At 33.8% G+C, this 21,539-nt stretch overlaps 1 protein-coding gene, 2 long non-coding RNA genes and 1 pseudogene across 3 annotated transcripts; 3 read left to right on the top strand and 1 right to left on the bottom strand.

Annotated features, from left to right (window-relative positions):
- Nucleotides 1–3,870: 3,870 nt before the first annotated feature.
- LOC142622530 (uncharacterized) lies at nt 3,871–6,098 on the top strand. Its single transcript, XR_012841919.1, has 4 exons — nt 3,871–3,977; nt 4,335–4,376; nt 5,287–5,358; nt 6,078–6,098. It is a non-coding gene; the product is annotated as an uncharacterized LOC142622530 (long non-coding RNA).
- A 297-nt stretch (nt 6,099–6,395) lies between these two features.
- On the top strand, nt 6,396–10,235 carry LOC142616502 (uncharacterized). Its single transcript, XM_075789342.1, has 4 exons — nt 6,396–6,487; nt 7,463–7,532; nt 8,045–8,086; nt 9,866–10,235. The coding sequence occupies exons 1-4, from the start codon at nt 6,396–6,398 to the stop codon at nt 10,067–10,069; spliced, it is 408 nt and encodes a 135-aa protein (XP_075645457.1). The 3' UTR covers nt 10,070–10,235.
- Nucleotides 10,236–14,885: 4,650 nt separating this feature from the next.
- On the top strand, nt 14,886–17,753 carry LOC142641563 (G-type lectin S-receptor-like serine/threonine-protein kinase SD2-5; annotated as a pseudogene).
- Nucleotides 17,754–18,086: 333 nt separating this feature from the next.
- Nucleotides 18,087–20,768, bottom strand: LOC142641574 (uncharacterized). Its single transcript, XR_012845425.1, has 3 exons — nt 19,900–20,768; nt 19,399–19,708; nt 18,087–19,226 (listed from the first exon to the last, which is right to left on the bottom strand). It is a non-coding gene; the product is annotated as an uncharacterized LOC142641574 (long non-coding RNA).
- Between the last annotated feature and the right edge of the window lie 771 nt (nt 20,769–21,539).

The raw sequence follows: 21,539 nt of genomic DNA, 5'->3' as shown, positions 1-21,539 counted from the left end.
CTCTAACCTTAGCAAGTGTTGCAAAAGAGAATGACGAGGTCACTATTTGGTTAAAAGAATGTTCCTCTTTTCTCTTTCCCATTGTATAACTTGATTTCTATATAAATAAACTCTACTATCATTTCATCTTTAAAAAAAATAAAAAATAAAAAGATGCTAAACTAAAATATTAATATAGTAGTAACATTCTTGCTAATTATTTGTATATAGTAAACAAAACCCAAAACATAACCCAACGGAGGGAAAGATGAAACTTACTCTTAACAGGACCCAACCCATTTGCTACAGACTACGCTTTAGGTTCAAACTTACTCTTCACAGGACCCAACCCATTCGGGGCTATTTTTGGTTTTAAGGGGCAAGATCTTGTGGTGGGGGGCCGAGTTTAATTTTTGTTTGGTACAAATTCAATTTCAAGCAGAATATACATAGTCTATTTTTTTTTCCAAAGGGTTGGGGGGGGTGGGTGTCGCATTAGCCCCCCCAAGCCTAAACATGGGTCCGTCTGTACTTGTGGTGTATATAGCGAGTAGCTAGTTCATATGATTTTTTGGGTTGTACTGTTTGGAAAAGATAGGGTCCAGCCACATTCATCTTTGGTTTTCCAGTGTATAACGTTTTATTTATTTATTTATTTTTATATTTAATATAAATCTTTCAATTCGAGTCGGATGTAATTATTTCTGATCATGGATCATGTATACTTTCCCTTTACACAAGACCCCCAAGTATAAATCCAGATCATGACATACAAATTTAGATAGTTGTAAACAGGCTTGCTTAAAAGATTGTTCTTATAACCACCGTACATTCCTAAAAAATTCTTATATATATATTTAAAAAATCTAAAAAATTTAAAAAAATGGAAAACATCTAAAATCCACTGGAATTGAATTGCACTCCAGTCCAGCTACGAGTGCTTCGCTTAACTGAAACGGTGACGTTCTATTAACGTCCGGCGTGCAGCTTAAGTTGAACGAAGGCCTCTGCTCTGCTCTAAATTAGGATCCATGAAATTACATTAACTTTTTTCGTCAAGTTATTATAGTATGGCTAAAGTCAACCAGCCAACAAGAAGTTTATCATTTACAGTTTTCAGACGGCAGCAATTGTTAAGTTATAGTACTAAAGAATCAACCCCCCTTTCCTTCTCTACTTGGCCTTTCTTGATTCCAAGACTGTGTTTTACTTTAGCAGTAAATAATATCCGTCATGTTCAATTCCTGAAGGATAGATTATATACGTTCAGCGATGTAAGTTCAAGTTCGGTTATTCCATCAGCAAACTTCTCAAATCGGTATATGAGACTAGGGGCTGACAATGGACACGTGAAAGTGTTCGCTATATATTAGGGGAGGTATATGATGTTTTCAAAACTTATATTTAGAGGTGTTTGCGGTCATGTGGTTTTGGGTCATTTTTAGCACTGTACTTTACGGGTGCGGTTTAGCTAAAACTATAATTATATTGCACCTCATTTTTGCTATCACATGTGTGGTGTGATGCGGTGCGATTTAGAATTTAGCCAAAATCATCACCATACTGCACCTCATTTTTGCAGTTGCATGTGTGGTACAATGTATAAGATGCAGTTTGAAGCTAGAATATTTTTCAAATTTTGGGTTTTTACTACCCAGTCCAAAACTGATTTTTTTTCCTTTATTTTAAGCCAAGTATTAAACTATTGAACTAGTTTTTCTTTATTTTTGACTGACTTTTCTAATCAACACTAGCTAGGGCTATTAAACTGTTTATTATTTTTTTGAAAACTAGGGTTATTAAACTATTATTAATATATTTAATATTAAAAAATAAATATATTAATATATAATGAGGGTGCGGTATGGTGCGGTTTGTGCAGTTTTCTTATTATAAAACCGCAAACTGTCGTGTAGTGTGGTTCACTGTTGCTTGCAGTGCAATTCACTGTTGCTTGCGGTGTAGTGCGGTTATGCCTTTTTGTGAGCAGTTTTGGTGCGGTTTTTGCGGTTTGGTAAACACCCCTACTTATATTCATTGGCGGAGCCAGAGGGGGGCGAGGGGGGGCACCTGCCCCCCTAACTCCTAAATTTTATTTTTGTTGTATTAGTAGTCACATGGAGGGGAAAAAAAAAAAAATTCTACTTGTTGAAAGTGATCAAATCATTGCTTTTGTCTTGTCCTACATGCAACTTGCTCCTATTTCACTATTTTTTTTATATCATTATTTACACCATTTTTACTATTTATGATATTTTTCACAGCATTTTATTTTTGAACGATGCTAGAGATATTACAAATTTTACTACTTATGTCTTACAAATTGGCATGTCACCAATCACAAAAAATAATTTCAAACATTTATTCATTATATTTTTTAACACTAATCGTATTTTTACTCCATTAGTTTGTAAATTTTTTAGTAGCTATGAATTGGTTGTTTTTATTTATTTATTTTAATAATATGAAATATATTCATATTTGCTTACAATTGTTTATTTAATTTGTTATTATTGTTGATTAATGTTTTTTAGATAAATTTCACTTTTAATATCGTCTTTTTAATTTTGCCACCTTTAAACTAATTAAAATCCCAGCTCCGCCACTGCTTATATTACATCCTGTGGTTTTCCTAGAGTTTGCGGCAATTATGGTATTTGTACGAACGGCCAGTGTAGTTGTCCTAGACCTATAAATGCAACAAGCTATTTTCAGCCCATCGAAGAAAGCAAACCTAAATATTTTAAGCATGGCTGCTCCCTGATTACTCCCTTGTCTTGTGCAGCTTCCAAAACTCACATTCTTTTAGATCTCCATAAGATCACATACTTTCCCTTTACTCAAGACCCCCCAAGTATAAATCCACATCACCAACATATAAATTTAGATAGTTGTAAATAGGCTTGCTTAAAAGATCGTTCATGCCAAGCTGCTTTTTGTAATTCGAGCAAAAGTTTAGGGAATTGCTATTTACTCTCCCAAATGTTTTCACTGATGGCTATTGATCAAGATAATGCTAACCTTAAAGTATACATTAAGGTACAAAATTTCTCAAGTTCAGATCTTCCTAGACAACAACATAAAAAATAAAAAAATAAAAAAAACCATAAAAAGAATAAGCAAATAATAGTGGGATCTGGCCTCGGATCTTTGCTTTTTATGTTTCTTTTAATTGGAATCTTTGCTTTACTATTTTGGAAGAAGAAAAATGTAGATGAAGCTGAGAAGTATTATTTGGATCATGTACCAAGGCTACCCATAAGATATGCTTATGATGATTTGCAAGCAATAACATAAAATTTCAATAAGGAGCTCGGTGGGGGAGGATTTGGCACAGTTTTCGAAGGGACTCTACTTGACGGAACAAAAGTTGTGGTGAAATGTCTTCATGGTTTCAATCAAATCAAATAACTGTTTTTGTCAAAGGTTGAGACAATTGGCAGCATCCGCAGCATCCATTGTATTAATCTGATGAGACCGATTGATTGGATTTTGTGCTGAGAAATGTCATAGCACTACAACAAAGTGTAGTTATTTCAACCCTTTTTTATCGAGGGTTTACTAAAATCTGTCGATACAACCTATAAATAAAAATGCAGAAGGCTTTATTACTAAACTTTATTTCAAGTGTTATTTGGTCCCTCAAAATAAGTTAAAGCACCCATGAAATAAATGGAAAAAAAAAAACCCACCAGTTTTTTCAGCCAACAACCCTTGGTAAAATATTACAAAATTTTCAGCCCTTGAAAAAAGCCCACAACAAAATTTTCATCCCTTGCAGAAAGCCCACAACGACATTTAAAACTATAGCCGTATTAAATAAATTTAAAACAAATTAACAAAATTAACAAAACACAGAGCTTCGTTGATATAAACAAAATGTCACTCTCAGAGCATAGAAATCGCAGAGCATGGAGATCTCATAGCTCGTCGATCATGGAGATCTCATAGAGCTCGACGATCATCGATTTTGTACGTAATCGCATAGCTCCGATTAGGTACGAGTTCATCTCCATTTTGTGACTCTTCATCTCTTTGCCGATTTCATTTCAGCTCCGATCACCGTTTCTCAGCTAGCCTCTTCTTCATCTCCTATAAATAAACCTTAACCCTAAGTCCCTAATCATGACTATTCCTATGCCCTCTTATCTGCCATTTTCAAGTCCTCTCTTTCTTTGTTTAAATTTGATTGTTACCTGATTCTAGTTTTATTTAGTAGTGGATTGTTAACGATTAGATTGAAATCTTTAATATCTCTATTCTTTTGCTTTTCAATTTTGATTGTTATTTTTGATGGTTGGATCAATTTTTGTTTATTAATGGACTTATTGCCTTTTGTTTTCTACAAGTTTCAGGGTTTTATCAATTTGGGCAAATCTTCGTCAAACATTGGAAAGGTTTGGCTTCTGGGTTTTTTTTCTCTATTCCTTTGTTTTTCTATTTCTAAATTTGATTGTTACATGGATTAATTTTTGTTTAATAATTTTTTTTTTTATTTTTACCTTTGTTTTCTAAAAGTTTCAACTTAAATGCGGCTTTGAATTTAGCGATCAGGGTTTAATTTTGTAAGCTTTTTATCACATATTGAACAGGGTTTTTGTATAAATATGTTTATGTATGTACATATAAGTGCTTGTATGCCTCATTGAAGTTACGCTTTAGCATCTGGATATGCATAATTTGGGGATTATTTAGTACGGTTAGCTAAGCAGATTAGGTCTTTGATATTTCTTAGGGTAAACATTAATGTCTTTTTTTTTTTAATTTTAAAAATTACAATTACCACATGTGGTTATTATTATTATTATTATTATTATTTTTTAAATCTTACCATACAACCTATCTGGTTAGTAAGCATTATTTTTAGGTTATTTTGGATGAGAATTTAACTTCCAATAGCTCACTGCTAGCCCAACTATGCTCTGCTGTTATTGAATTCCTTCCAAGTTTGCTATGTTGATCTTCAACCTTGTTAAGACACCCTGCACCTGCAATGTGAACTCTGCCATGATGCCCTGTAATTGCATTGTCTCTGCTTTGAGTCCTTGCGTCTCTAGTGTCAATTACATCATCAACTTTAACAGATTGTGTGATTTTTTTAATGCCAACTTTTACCACACTTCATACAGAACTGATCTGAACCTTTGTGTGTGTTTGTTTATAGAATTATGTTAATATTGATTCTTTCTTTGTCTCTTTTTGGAATTTTCACAATTTGATGAATTTTTTTTTTTATTCGAATTTTGTAGAATGTGATTGTGTAATTAGGAGCTTGTTTTTGAGCTAAATTGGATTCAATTTTTGCAGAGAAGTTTACGCGGTTTCGATCGTTGGACCTTTCCCTACTGCTGTGACTAATCTCTTGGATCTCACTAGGCTGTAAGTTCCTTTATCTGTGTGTTGAACGAAATGTGTATTTGTTTATTTGGTTTTGGAGTAATTGGATTTTTCAGTTGCTTTGGATGAATTAGATTTAAGTGTTAGTGAGCAGATTTTAATGTGAAAACACTGATGTAAAACAATTTTGGTTGTAGTGAAAGTACTGAGTTGGATTTAGTAATGTAGTTTGAGATGAACCTATACCGTGTCGATTGTTTTCCATGTATATACTAGTCGATTGTTTTTCATATATATATATATGAGTGCAAAAGAAAGAGGGAGAGAGAGAGTAAAGAGACAGATGAAGAAGTAAAACAACTAGGAAGCACAGACACTTCATTTAGGGTGCCCTACCCGTGTTGTACCCGTGTCGTACCTTCCATTTTATGTCATAATTTTTCAGCTCATGTCACCCTGCACCTGCAATGTGAACTCTGCCATAATGCCCTGTAGTTGCATTGTCTTTGCTTTGAGTCCTTGCGTCTCTAGTGTCAATTACATCATCAACTTTAACAGATTGTGTGATTTTTTAATGCCAACTTTTACCACACTTCATACAGAACTGATACACAATTTTGAGCAGTTTTAGTACTATACACAATTTTACAATTTTTTACTATAACTATAATGTGATAAATTATGAGTAGTTATTTATCACTTATACATGAATATATAATGTTTTCTCTGATTTTGTAACATAAGATAAATTGTGGTAGTAGATTTTCTCATGTATTCCAAGGTTGAAGGTACTGAAATTGCCAGCTAGCTAGTCGGTACTCCAAAGCTTTGAGTTTGTGATGTGATTGTGCGCATTATTAAAGTAAGGAACACTACTTTTTTCAATAATGCTAATAATCCTAGTAGAATCCTAATAATGCTTTTTTGTTTCAATATCTCAATTTCTTCCTCTAAAACCAGTAAACAGCCCCATCTAACTCCCTCTCCTTGTGCAATAATGTCATGATAATAAATTTGGAAAGAAGCCTAAAACAAACTTGAATATTATTTTTAAATTTCTTGTGCCCACCATTAACATAATGGATTTTATATCCTCAACTACCACCTCTGTGCTCTTCAATGGTGTCAGGCTAACATTTTTATCATATTCAGGCACTAGACAGGGTGATCTGTAATTGCCTTATCTATTTGTGTTGTATATGGAACTTTGGGGTTGTAAATTATGAATGATATTAGTTGGGTGGGTGAGTTTCTGTTAGAACTTCACGAATTGGACCATCCTTTTTCACATTTATTTTTACATTACCATCCTCTGTTTGCTCCGGCTGCCAGATCGAGTGTCGCAATGCCATCAACAAGGTTTTACAATCGTTCTCAAACTCCAGAAAGAAGATGAGGCCTATGAATCTATGATAGGTTAAAAGCCAGTATAAAATTTACACTATTATGTACATTAGTACATAGATAATTAATAGATCCACTATAGATACACAATGGGATGTTCCTCTAGATCAAGCATTTTCACTACCTCACTATGAACCAATCCTACAACCGTGTTGCAACTCATTAACGCCATACTCGCTTCCTTGTGTTGTTCAGGATGAGGCTGCCTTATTCTCGAATGAATCAAATAGAACCGCACATCAATGATCCCTATTCACAAGTTGAATCTTCCATGGCAAAATCGTGTGTCCAATCCAATGGGCCTGTGGCTCCAACGTAACAGACAAGTATTCCAACTAGGTGTGCAATCATTCTTGTAAGTTGTAACAATAAGTACCCTTTGAACCACAAACTGTGCCCCAAACCCCTGTTAACTCCCTAGCTACAATAGAGTCTAACCATGGAAATGACAGAATAAGAGACCCCTTAGATGAGTTGATGGATACACAACTTCCTTCTTTGAACACCAACATTCCCTCCTTCTCAACTAGACCATCATGGCAACCTCCACCAAAATCCACCAAAATCTAATTTAATTTAAAAAGATTCCCAAGAAAAAATGCAACTTCTCAATTTAAGAAGAAAAAAAAAATAAAAATTATCAACTTCTCAATAAGTTGCTATTTTTAATTTGCTGGTTTCTTTTTAAAAATTATTTTTTAGAAAGAATTGTCTAAATTTATGTTATCTCTGTGGATTCAAGAAAAGGGCAGCAGCCAAGTCTCAAAGATTCAGTCAGATGGCTTCAAATACAGTCCTCCTCCTCTGATCTTGTATTCTCTTTTTTTTTTTTTTTTTTTCATTTCATTCTCTCTATACAATTCACTGCACCAAACCAAACCAAACCCATTTCTCAGATTCATATCTCTGCACTAATTAAAATTCTCACTGGTATATAGGGTCACATTGTGAGTTCAACACCTACTACATGCTTGTGTGTGTGACTTTATCAATAAAAAAAAGATTTGATTTTTACAGCTTTTAATTCTATTTTCATACAATTTCTGTATGTTTAACTACTCTATATATGATAACTGCTTTAACTTGTACTTATTTTCTACATGCCTGTGTATCAAAGTTCTCAACTTTTTGTACCATACCTCAAGGGGTGTTGTTGATCAAAGTTATTATCCAGATATTTTGGAAGAAGAAAGTGCCTTTTGAGCTGGAGCTCATTGGCTGTTATTGATTTACAATTGCTCGTGTTTGGGCGTTATAGCTTATTCTTTTAAAGCCTTTTCTACCATAAGTAGCCTCGCTCATACTAGTCATTTTTTCTGTGCAGGACCTACGTTCTCAGCTGGAGGAGTTGATTCCTGAGCAACAGGTATGCGTTACCAATTTTTAATTTTGATTCCTTTTTCCTCTTTGCTCGTGCAATTAAGTTATTATTATTATTTATGTTTTGGGGGGAAATTGTGAGAAAAGGATGGTCTGCCTTGGAGGTGGAAAGCCATTTTGGTGGTTGGATTAACTATTTGAGTGACAATGTTTGCCTTGCTTATTCTCTATTGAAGTATGAATATCAGTAATTGTTCTGTTTCTCCCTATTTGAATAGTTTTTTTTTTCCACTCAGAAGCATCAACGACATCAATATGAACCAATTTTATGTTAGTGTATGACACTTGAGTTCAAAAATGTTGAACATTTGAGTTTCCCACGCTGTGCTCCCTGAAGAGTTTGTTTTTGTGCTTGACTAGATAATGATCCTTAACACAATTACCTTTCCACTATTCACTCATTTCCTTCCTAATGGAAAGAAAGTTACTATTTAGTATTTAGAATATGATGGGAAGTGGGATTTATCTAGAAAGATTGATGAGGAGTTATAGAAGCCTATATACTGACTCAGAAATTATAGAGGTAGGGGGAACAAGAAGTCCCACGTCATCCCAACATCTTCAATATCTAGTATTTGACCAAATTGAGCTTTGATCTAACTTGATTTGCAATAAAAAAATAATAAAAAAACACACTTTCTTGATCATGATCAAGTCGAATGATGTCACTCAAGCATTAATTTTCTTTTGGTAGGTCACTTCTCCAATCCGTTTTCTGTGTAAATTCCAATTTCCAAAATTTTGCTAGTATCGTTCCAATTTTAATCTATATAATAATCAAGTTTGTATAAGTCAATAATTATCTACTTATACCTCTGTTAGGTATACAAGATTAGGTAGGTATATATATATATTCAACCCGTAGCACCCAATATAGAGATCAGCTTTTACCCTAAAATAACAGTTTAAAATATAGTTGATTTTAAATAATATATTTTTAAACTTTACAAACCCCAAGTTGTATTCATGGGCTAGGCTCTAGAATGAAAGTAAAAGCCCAATCACATTATGAAGATCACTGCGAAGCTTGAGAATCTCACAAACCTTCAGCCCCAAGGTGGCTGTGACGACCCAAACTTCTCTTTCCTCTTAAAGGTCTTCTTCAATTTCTTTGTTCCATTTCTTAGGGATTTTAGTCTTGACTATTTCTTGTAGTTTTACTTTTAATCGTCCAATTTCTTCATTGTGTTACTTCATTATAGTTACAAATATGTACTCTTTTGGGACTTTAGCTTTTCACAATTCACAATCATAGATTTTAGTTTAGCTTGTAACTCACAATTGCCTGTGGTTGTGTTCAAAGTGTAAATTCAGCCAATCACATTATGCCAATCACATTATGCCAATCACAATATGGGTTTTTATATTTTTATCATTCCATAAATATAAAACTATTATGTTAATATGAGATAATTGTTAAATGCTACTCGTACATATGGCCAACCTTGATTAGTTTGTCGAGGCTCCATAGCCGACTCCAAAGTTTTGGGACTAGATATTGGTTGTTGTTGTTGTTGTTGTTGTTGTTGTTGTTGTTAACTGCTACTCACATCCATACATTGTGTTCATCAGTTGCAAACTTATGCAACACATTCCTAATGGTGAATCAGCTTGTAATGTGTGTCTTCTTGTTATCTTATTATCAATAGTCAGCTAGTGTTTCCTATGTCAATATATGATCTACATTTATTCCTCATTTGATCACCTTAAGGGTCTACCATTATAATAAACTTTCAAGTAATAATTATTTTTTCCTCTGTTTCAGCTCAACAAGCAGCATTACAACATCTGTTATGCTTGTAGCCGATCAAATTATTCTTGTGATTTTTCTGGTTTGGCTATTGTGACTGATGATGATCCGTCTAAAGAGGACTGCCAGTTCCCAGTGATGATTTCTTATGGTTCTCCATTGTTGCTGCATAGTGGACTTTCAGATACCTTTATAAGAATCATTGAGGGATTTGTGTAGTTTTTGATTCTGCTAAACTGATAAGTGATAGGCCTAGACCTGTGTGTCTGTTAAAGCTATGATATATTGAAATTTTCTGGGGGGATTTTATAGATGCTTCTCTCCCCTAATGATTGTTTGATCATACAGGATTGTTGATACTTTTCACTTTGTGTATTTGGGTTCTTGTGCAGTCCTTTAATTTCTTGTTTTAAGCTTTCTTAATCAATTGACAGGTTTATAGTTGGCATCAATTTGCCATCACTTGCTACCATGTCTAACTTCATGAATGTGTGTATATATATATAGTGCATGATTGTGGTTTTTTTTTAAAAATAAAATAAAATCTTATTTTGAGGGTCAAGAGACCTCTTAAATAACCTTATTTATCAAGGGTTGTAAGTATAAATCTTTTAAACCTTGGTAAAAGGTTATTTAAGGGTCTCTTGACCCTCAAAATAAGATTAGAGCACTTGTTTTGAGGGGCACGAAGGCTCTCAAAATTTCTTTTTCGACGGTATATGTTTCAAAGGTTATCAAGGGTCGGTTGGACTCTTAAAATAACTTCTTTCAAGGTTTTTTAATACTTTTTTTAGGGGTTTTGACCCTTGAAAAAAGTCTAATTTGTTGTAGTATAGGCTTCTTGTTTATGAGTACATGTCTAATGGGTCTTTAGATAGATGGGTATTTTACCAAAATCTAGAGATGTTGCTTGATTGGCAACATAAAAAGAAGATTGTCCTTGAAATTGCAAGGGGACTAACTTATTTGCATGAGAATTGCAAATAGAAGATAGTTCACTTGGATATAAAATCACATAACATCCTCTTAGATGAGAATTTTAATACAAAAGTCTCTGATTTTGGGTTGTCTAAACTAGTTGACCATGACCAAAACCAAGTTGTGACAACCATGAGAGAGACTCCTGACTATATGGCTCCAGAATGATTGAGTTCAATGATTACAGAAAAAGTAGATGTATATAGCTTTGGAGTAGTGCTCTTGGAGATTTTGTATGGAATGAGAAATTTGGATTGCTCTCAGCCAGAGGAAGAAATGCATCTACTTGATCTTTTCAGGAAAAATATTGAGGAAGATTGATTGTTGGATTTGGTTGATAAGTACACTGAAGATATGCAATTACATGGAGTTGAAGTTGTGAATATGATGAGGATTGCAGCATGGTGTTTGGAGGTCTTCCATGTCCATGGTTGTTAAGGTCTGAGAAGGTGTTGAGAATGTTGAATCTAGCCTAGATTAATTATTTCTTCTCAAATCCATATTCACCAAACATGAGGGCTGGTGTTGAAAGCCAGGACGAGTATATTCTTGTTGTTACTCTATTATTGCCTTCAGTTCTATCAGGACTATGGTGACTTTTCACTATACCATCTTTATTGCTTGACTAATGAGGTAATTTGCATTGTTTTAATAAATTTTATCACCTAATAACTAATATTAGTAGTTTGAATTTTATGGGGGATTGAATCTTGGTCATTTTTGTGGCCATTTATTGGTATTGGGCATCCACACCAGCTTGTGAATAGTTTTCTAAAATACAAAAAGTGCTCAATTTTGCACATTTTAACCTAAAAAACCTTCCACATCAATCTTTGTAAAAATGTCTAAATATACACAATGGTCTTGTAAATGAACAGTAACTGTGCATATATACATGGTTACTGTTCACCGTGTAAATAATTTTTTTATTCTTTTTTTCTCTCTCCTCACTCTCTTTTTCTCATTTCCTTTCTCACCTCACTCTCACGTTCATAATGTTAAAGAAATGAATATTTTATTTGAATAAATGTGTATAATAGACAAATTGATGTGGGTGTTTTGTAAAACTAGGTGTGTAAAATAGAAAAAAGTAGGTTTTAGATGTGCAAAATAGAAATTTTTTTGCACATACTGATGTGGATGCTCAGTGTGTGGCTCCGCTGATACTAATATCTATTTCTTTATCTAATATTGTTGTTGTTGTCTTGTAGGCTGGAGGTGACAATAAAATTTCAATTTGAGCTTGGATATTTAACATTTGTACTTGCTTTAAGTGAATGTGTATGGATATTCTTATAAAACTTTCTTGTATCTTTGCATTATGTGTTTTGCAAGAGTGGGATCTTTTGGGTGATCACTGTCCAAAATCCAAAATCAATTAAAATAGATCCAATCAAACTTCAAATGGGACAGAGTTGCACAATATTATTGCTAGAGGTTGCTGAAGAGAGGACTTAAAAGTGCATGAAGCCTTAAAAACTGGTGGTCCCTTATTAAAGAAAATGAAGCCTAGCTATTGCATGAGAAACTACTTTTCAAAGTCTAAGTACAAGTCTTCCCTTGATTTTTCTACCGAAAGTAGTTCAACTGTGCTCCCAAGTTTGCTTTAATTTCCTAGGGGAAAATGCTTATAGAACATTCAGGTCGGTCTTCCCACATTTGCTTTAATTTCCTAGGGGAAAATGCTTATAGAACATTCAGGTCGGCCTTCCCACAATTTAAAGGCTGAAAAAGAAACCTATTTTAGAGAGAGAGAGAGAGAGAGAGAGATTTTGCCCATAGGCTAAAGATGAAATTGTGCTACTCTTAGGGATTTTGATCCCAAATTGAGCCTCAAGTATTTTTACGTTATGCTGATGTGGCAATCTAGCTATTCATTTGGGAACAACTTATTTATCTTTTTACTGAAAAATTTTTGTTGAAAGTGTGTTAAAGTATATTTATATCTTGAAATTTTTTTAAAAAGTGAGAAAAAACAGAAAAAGTAAGGTTTTAAAAAGTTGTATATAAAAGCTAAAAGCCAATGCCAAACTCATAAAGATATGAATTTATGTGACAAGAAAATTATATTTTATTTTAGCTGCTAGTCATGTCAGCATTTTCCATTAATCACCTAATGGTAGAAATCATTTTGACATAATATCAAAAGGTTAAGAATCAAATTGACATATTTCAGAGTTTAGGGACTAAATTGACACATAACATAAAAGTTGAGAACCAAATAAGTAATTTACCCCGAATCGTAATTAGTAAACATAACTCAAAAATTAATAACAATTATAATAATAAATAGATGTAAAACCATAATTTGTTATAAGTAATGCATTTTTTTCTTTATTTGAAATAGAAATCTTACTCTAGTCCAACATGTGTGCGTAAAGTTCTTTCTTAGAGATTTGAACTCCGACTTTTACTCATTCACCTTACAATAACTTATACTTGTGGAAGAACTATCATGCCAAAAGTATACAATGATATAAGTAATGCATTCCAATATGATGAGAGTAGTTTTTTGTTTACATAACATCAATCAGATTTGTTATCACATCTTTTTGTAACATAGTTTTGATGTAAGCATCAATCTATGAGGAATGGTTGGGGTTAAGACGATTAAATGTTGTCACTAAGAGCATTTGCATTAAAATGCAAGATAAAAAAAATTTCTCAATTTTAATTTACACATCTAAGACTCAAAATCATCCACATCAATCAAGCTAAAAATGTGTCAATTTGGAAAATTGCTAGAATAACCATATAAATTTACACTAACACTATTCATTTTGCATCTAATGTTTTTTTTTTCTTTACATATCCCAATGATAAAAGAAGAGAATAGATGGTGGTTGCTATATACGATGAAAGAGAAAAAATTAAAAAATCAAGAAAAATTAATATTTTAATAAAATTGTAGTATAATATAGATAATTTGATGTGAGCTGTTTTGAAAAGTGAATATATAAAATAGAAAAAATATGTTATTATATTAAAGTAGACAAATTTTTTTGCATAAGCTAATGTAAATGCTCTAAAGTCCAAAACACAATAAATGAATAAAGAATAAAGACTAGGTTGAAACTATCTTTAAATAAGAAGGAAAAAAAAGTCTAGTAATACCACCAACTCCAAGTAAGAGAATGAAAATAATGATTCATTATAAAGAAAAAGACTAATGTCAACATATCTTATTGGATTCATGCAACCAATAAATGGACTAGACTAAGTTTAATAGTCTAACTATAACATGAGAAACTATACTTTTCAAAGTCTAAGTACAAGTCTTCCTTTGATTTTTCAACCTAAAGTAGTTCAACCTTGCTCCCAGGTTTGCTTTAATTTCCTAGGGGAAAATGCTTATAGAACATTCAGGTCGGTCTTGCCACAATTTGAAGGCAGAAGATGAAACCTATTTTCCAGAGAGAGAGATTTTTTACCTATAGGCTGAGGATGAAATTGTGCTACTGATAGGGATTTTGATCCCAAATTGAGCCTCACATGCTTGCCTGAGGTTCACTTATAATTTTTTTATTAATTTTTTTTATTTTTTAGTTATGCTAATGTGGCAATCTAGGGGTCGATTTATGTGATAAGAAAATAATATTTTATTTTAACGGTTAGCCACATTACTATTTTCTATCAATTATCTAACGGTAGAAATCATGTTAAAGGTGTGTAATAGTGTAAGTAATGTATTCTAATGTGATGAAAGTAGTTTGCTGTTTAAGTAACAACAATCAGGCTTGTTATCACATCATTTTATAACACAGTTGTGATGTAAGCATCAATCTATGAGGAATGATTGGGGTTAAGATAATTAAATCTTGTCACTAAGAGCCTTTGCATTAAAAAATGCAAAATTAAAATTAAAAAAAATCCTGAATTTTACACAGCCAAGACTCAAAATCACTCACATCAATTGAGCTAAAGGGAGGCATATTTGCAAAATTGTTATAATAACCATGTAAAAAATAATGATTCATTATAAATTTTTTTTTTTTGAGCAAATTATAAATTTTTTTTATAAAACGGTGGAATTCTATATTAATATCACCATATCAGCCGTACTGCTTAAGTTGAACGAAGCCGTACGTGTGCTCTAAATTAAAATCCTGCTTCTGCTGCTTGTCGACATGTAGGTCAACCAAACAACTTTTCTCGTCAAGACGTTAAAGCGAGGCAACCAGGGAAGGGTCCAGGAAATTACATAAACTATGCTCGACGTACAGTCCAGTCCTTAAAATAAAGGTTTTAAGCGGAACAGAAGGAATTCTATAGTTATACTAAAGAATAATAGTCTCTCTTTCCACTAGACCTTTCTTGATTCTAAGACTCTGTTTTACTTTACAGACAATGTGTATAAGCTGGGGTGTTCTTCTTTACCTTGTTCTTTTTCTAACACCTTCTTGTCCAGCCCTAGTCACAGCCTTGCCAGCTCCCAGTTATCTGACTCCAAACGCTTCTACTTCATGGACCAACAGTCTTTCCGCTCCTGATTCTGTGAAATTCGATGATGGATCAATTGCAAGAATCATACTTTTAAGTGGATTCTCCAATGAAGTTTACGGTGCTTGTGGTTGTGGCTTCATCTGTAATCAAACGTCGTGCAACAGTCATCTCTTTGCCATTTTCTCTCTTTATTACGAATCTGGCAATATTTTGAAATCTGATAGTCCAAAAGTAGTATGGTCTGCTAACCAAAGCATTAATGCAATGACTTTGCAGCTTACTTCAGAAAAAGGTTTGGTGTTAAAAGATGCTAATGTAACTACAGTGTGGTCCACAAACATCTTCAGCAAATCAGTGGCTGGCCTAAACTTCACCGACATGTGCAACCTCCAGCTCTTGGATGACAAGAGTGCAACAGTTTGGCAGTCTTTTGATCACCCAACTGACACGCTGCTTGTTGGGCAAAAATTGGTGCCAGGACAGCAACTTACTAGTCTAGGGGGATTGTTTGCGCTTCATGTCACCAGGCAAGGGTTTTTTGCTTATATCAATTCTATTCCCCCCCAACGCTATTTTACTTTAGCAGTAAATAATACCCGTTATGTTCAATTCCTGAAGGATAGATTATATATCTCCAGCGATCTAAGTTGAAGTTTAGTTATTCCATTTCCTTCAGCAAACTTCTCAAATCGGTATATGAGACTTGGGGCTGACAATGGACAATTGAAAGTGTTTGCTATATATTGGGGAGAAGTACAAGATGTTTTCAAAACTAATATTACATCCTGTGGTTTCCCTAGAGTTTGCGGCAATTATGGTATTTGTACGGACGGCCAGTGTACTTGTCCAAGACCTATAAATGCAACAAAATATTTTCAGCCCATCGAAGAAAGCCAACCTGACCGTGGTTGCTCCCTGATTACTCCCTTGTCTTGTGATGCTTCCAAAAATCACATTCTTTTGGAGCTCCACAACATTACTTACTTTCCCTTCACTCAAGACCCCCCAAGTATAAATCCCGACCTCCAACATGTAAATTTAGATAGTTGTAAACAGGCTTGCTTTAAAGATTGTTCGTGCAAAGCTGCTTTTTATAATTCAAGCAAACGTGTAGGGAATTGCTATTTACTGTCCCAAATTTTTTCATTAATGGCCATTGATCAAGATAATACTGACATTAAAGTTTACGTTAAGGTCCAAAATGTCTCAAGTTCAGTTCCTCCTCGACAACAAACAAACCATAAAAAGAAGAAACAAATAATAGTGGGATCTAGCCTCGGATCTTTGGTTATTATGTTTCTTTTAATTGGAATCTTTACTTTACTGTTTTGGAAAAAGGAAAATGCAGATGAAGTTGAGGAGTATTATTTGGATCATATTCCAGGGATGCCCACAAGATACTCTTATGATGATTTGCTAGCAATAACAGAAAATTTCAATAATGAGATCGGTGGGGGAGGATTTGGCACAGTTTTCGAAGGGACTCTACCTAATGGCACAAAAGTTGCTGTGAAGCGTCTTGATGGTTTTAGTCAAATCAAGAAATCATTTCTGGCAGAGGTTGAAACAATTGGCAGCATCCATCCTATCAATTTGGTAAGACTAATTGGATTTTGTGCTGAGAAATATCATAGGCTCCTTGTATATGAGTACATGTCTAATGGGTCTTTAGATAGATGGGTATTTCACAAAAATTCTGAGATGTTGCTTGATTGGAAACTTAGAAAGAAGATTATCATTGAAATTGCAAGGGGACTATCTTTTTTGCACGTGGATTGCAAACAAAAGATAGTTCACTTGGATATAAAACCACATAATATCTTCTTAGATGAGAATTTTAATGCAAAAGTCTCTGATTTTGGGTTGTCTAAATTAATTGACCATGACCAAAGTCAAGTTGTGACAAACATGAGAGGGACTCGTAGTTATATGGCTCCAGAATAATTGAGTTCAGTGATTACAGAAAATGTAGATGTCTATAGCTTTGGAGTAGTACTCTTGGAGATTTTGTGTGGAAGGAGAAATATAGATCACTCTCAGCCAGAGGAAGCAATGCATCTACTTAATCTTTTTAGGAAAAATATTGAGGAGGATCGATTGCTGGATTTGGTTGATAAGTGCAGTGAAGATATGCAATTACAAGGAGGTGAAGTTGTGAATATGATGAGAGTTGCAGCATGGTGTTTGCAAAATGATTTCACAAAGAGGCCTTCCATGTCTATGGTGGTTAAGGTCTTAGAGGGTGCCGTGAATGTTGAATCTGACCTAGATTATTTCTTCTCCAATCCATCTTTACCAAACATGAGAGCTGGAGTTGAAAACCAGGAAGTGCATATTGTTGCTGCTTCTTCATTATTTCCTTCAATTCTATCAGGACCACGTTGACTTTTCACTGTACCATCTTTATTGCTTGATTAACGAGGTAATTTGCATAGTTTTGATAAATTCTTTCATCCAATAACTAATATTAGTAGTTTGAATTTGATGGGGGTTTGAATCTCGGTCATTCCTGTGGCCATTTATTGGTACTAGCATGGCTCCTCTGTTAGTAATATACATATCTTTATTTAATATATTTGTTGTCCCTATATATGTGCATTTTCGTGAGAAAGAAAGAATTATATACTTCCAAGATAAAGAGCATCACCAAGGAATATGACAACCTTAGCAGCTGCGGTGGCTATTGACAGTGGCTTGAGAGAGAACTATATTCCTCTCACATGGGTAATGGTTAATGCACATACTATACCCAGTTTATTTTTTGAACTGAAAAAATGTGTGTATGACGTGCAAATTGTTATTGCCTTTCCCCATAGAACCGCATAAAACACAATTGATATTATTATTGCTCCAACAACACTGCAACATTAGGGAAAAAAAAAAAGACAAAGTGAACTATTAAGAACCAAATAAAATCCAGTAGTCATGGAAAATAGCATCTCTTTGAATGTATTTTAATATTCAACTCCCAAAGGTGGGAAAATTAAAGTTCGTGTGTGTGGGAGAGAATACTATACCTCCCAATATAGAGAGCATCACCAAGGAATATGACACCTACAGCAGCTGTTGGTAATTGACAGTGGCCTGAAGATTGATATGCAGAGATCCCTTCAAGCGTAGAAAATGTTGCTGAAGGCTGAAGCAAATCCCTGATCAGAAGTTACCAATAGCCTTCTTTGTCATGGTAGTCCATTAGTTTCATACCAAGGATACAATTGCCATTAATGCTATATCAGCCCATAGTCTCCAACCACTTGAGTTCATGTCTAGCATTAAAGATACTGGTTTAGATACAACTGTAGCACACAGGTTGCACACGAACACCACATTTAGCTGTGATGGCTATATTCTCATAACTTGAGTCTGTAAAATGCTATGAACAAGTAGAAGGTACTCAACAGCAAGTAGAGGGCCACCTATGACCCAATTCAATAGTAATGAGCTTAGAGAAAAATGAACTGAAAGGGATGGTGATTGAGAAAAATGCAGGGCCTTCATAGAGAACCGCTGCCATTGCACCAATATTGATACTACAGTGCCCATGATTTTAGCCTGAGTACTTGAGCTTCTTATTAAAGAAAGCTTTTCCATTTTTTTTGGAGCACCCATGTTATAGTATTAAAAGGTGAGGGAAAAGAACAAATGAAATACATTTCTTTTTTCCAAAAAAAGAAAAAGAAAAAAAAAACATTCCTTTAAAAGTTAAAACCCAAACCAATGGCACCCTCGCAATTTAATCAAAACCCAAACCTTCCTTCCACCCGAAATCAATAATAAAAGTCGGCGTTAGGCCAGCCTGTCAGTAATCCAATCATATCTCAAAACAAACCCTTCGTTAACCACAGTCAACTAACCCAAGTTAAAAAAAATCCGGATATAAAATCCAAAGCCTCTCATCTTTGATCTTCCTTTTTCTTTTGATAATCTCTGTGAGTTAAGCTCTTTAATTTTGTATCTGAGAAAATGAGACAGTGCATTTCAATGAAAATCTAAAGTTAAGTTATTATATGGTATTCTCCAAATAAAATTGGATCAGAATGAAATTATAATACAAGAATGCATTATTATAATTGGAATGTGAAACAAAGTTGTAAAATGAAGGCTAGAAGTGGTTAGTGATAGATTACCCTTTGGCAATATGCCAGCCCCCAGACATATTGGACACATCAATTAGAGCAGCCTTCCACTTCAGCACCTTGACATCATCCTTAACCTTGTCTCCAAGTTTATCCAATGCTTTTCCAAAACACTTTCTTTGATGCCTTACATCCAATGGATCTACTTTGATAAACACTGGTAGAACCATTTGTTCTTTTGTTTCCTTGCACTCAAGGATCTTCAAAAGCTCATCCAAGCACCATGAAGATGACGCATAGTTTTTAGAGTATAGTGATTGAAATCCATTTTTTACTATAATAAACCAATCAAATGTATTTCCTGCAACAAAAGTAACTTTAGGAATGGAAAACTGCCTGGATAAGCAAACAAATAAAATAATGCTCTTAGTGACTTTTATAGCCAGAAGATATTATCCATAAGAATCATTGAAATAACCAGTGATTTAACAATTCTTGTCCACTAAGACTAAAACAGAACTCTAATGAAATATAAGAAAGAATGGAAGAAACCTGAACATTAGAGCAAGAATGAAAGTGAAAGCAGGTGTGAGGTTGCTGATGGCCGAAGCAAGAGTGGCAGAACTGTATTCTATGCCTTTATAGCCACACACCTGAGCTACAGACCTGCCTTCCCATCCATAATATTAAAAAAAAAATACCCATCTCTTTCTTCAGTCCATTTTCATTTTCTCCAAATCAAAACTAAAAACAAGAACCTAGCTTCTTCTCGTGTATTATTTTCTTACCCAAGTACTCCCAGGAGGAGAATTCTATAGAGGACAGACAACATGAATGTAGGTTCTGAACATATCAGATAAAAAGTCAATATGGAGGGAAAAAAATGCTAGAGCATCATGGAAGATGATGAAGGCCAAGGGAAGAAGAAGAAGAGTGGATAAGGCATTGGAGTAGACATTAAGAGCATCTCCAATGGCTTCCTTAAAGCCAATTTTAGAGAGAAAATACTCTAAAAGTCCGCTCTAACAACTTTTTCATCTCAATTTCTTTTTTTCTAGAATTGCTACCGTGCTTTTATATAAGTAAAAAACACTATAGCGTTCATACTTTAAACGTTTTTAGCTATTATAATAATCAGCTATTAATTGAAAAAATATTGAAAGATACGTAGTTATTAAAAAATAAAAAATAAAGAAATAATATTTAAATGAAACAAAGAAATAATAGAAAATTTAAAAAATATATTAAAAAAAAGTAAATAGATAAAATGTAAATTTCATTGTATACTGTCAACCCTCTCAAACTTGCTGCTTTCAATAAGATGTTTAAGACCACGTTTGTGCACTCTACTGCAACCATTGCTGAAAATGGCAGAACACCCTTGGAACAACAGTTCTCTGCCATCTCTCTCTCTCTCTCTCTCTCTCGCTCAATGATTGCTATTATGCCTATGTAGGATCACTAGTTGGCTAATAGTCTATGGAGGCAAAAGGATCTCTTTATGAATAAATAAATATAATACAAGTCAACAACCACACCTTACTCCTAAGATTTGGTTAGGATGGACTAAGGTTCTTGACAGATTTGTCCATTTTTTACAGAGTGTTTTTTTTTTCTTTCTTGATATGTATATTTCCTTTATTGCTTTTATTTGTGGTAAAAGGTTACATGTGACACATTTTGACAAGTTGGTTGGAGTCAGTTTGTTCGATTAATAGAATCTACTTAGAATTTGATGTTTTTGTTTTTGTAAAATAGAATTATTTTAAGACCACAAATTATTTTACAATTTTTTTTGTCACAACTCTAATTTGACAGACCGTAAGTGGTTAACCGTTACTTACGAATGGATTCACTATTTTTTCTTCATCAAGTCTACTCTACTACATTAATTATAGTTGTGGTAAGAAGTTGTGAAAATTTTTGTAGTATTAAATTTTTTCTATAAAGTATTACTTTTCCCTCATGAAACTTTGGACAGTGGGGGGTTACACACCATTGAAAATGCATATCTAAAGATGAAATTGTAAAAGCAATGAGATGATTTTGAAAATGCATATCTAAAGATGAAATTGTAAAAGCAATGAAATGATTTTGTAGATTGCAGAGGAGGGCTGATGTATGATGTAGGGTCATAATTTGCACCTAAGCCCAAAAGATGAAAGAGAATAGGTCCAAAGAGCCCAATACAA

This window comes from Castanea sativa, chromosome 1, assembly GCF_040712315.1.
Source record: "Castanea sativa cultivar Marrone di Chiusa Pesio chromosome 1, ASM4071231v1".
Taxonomy (NCBI): Eukaryota; Viridiplantae; Streptophyta; class Magnoliopsida; order Fagales; family Fagaceae; genus Castanea; species Castanea sativa.
This window is presented reverse-complemented; position numbering and strand designations above follow the sequence as displayed.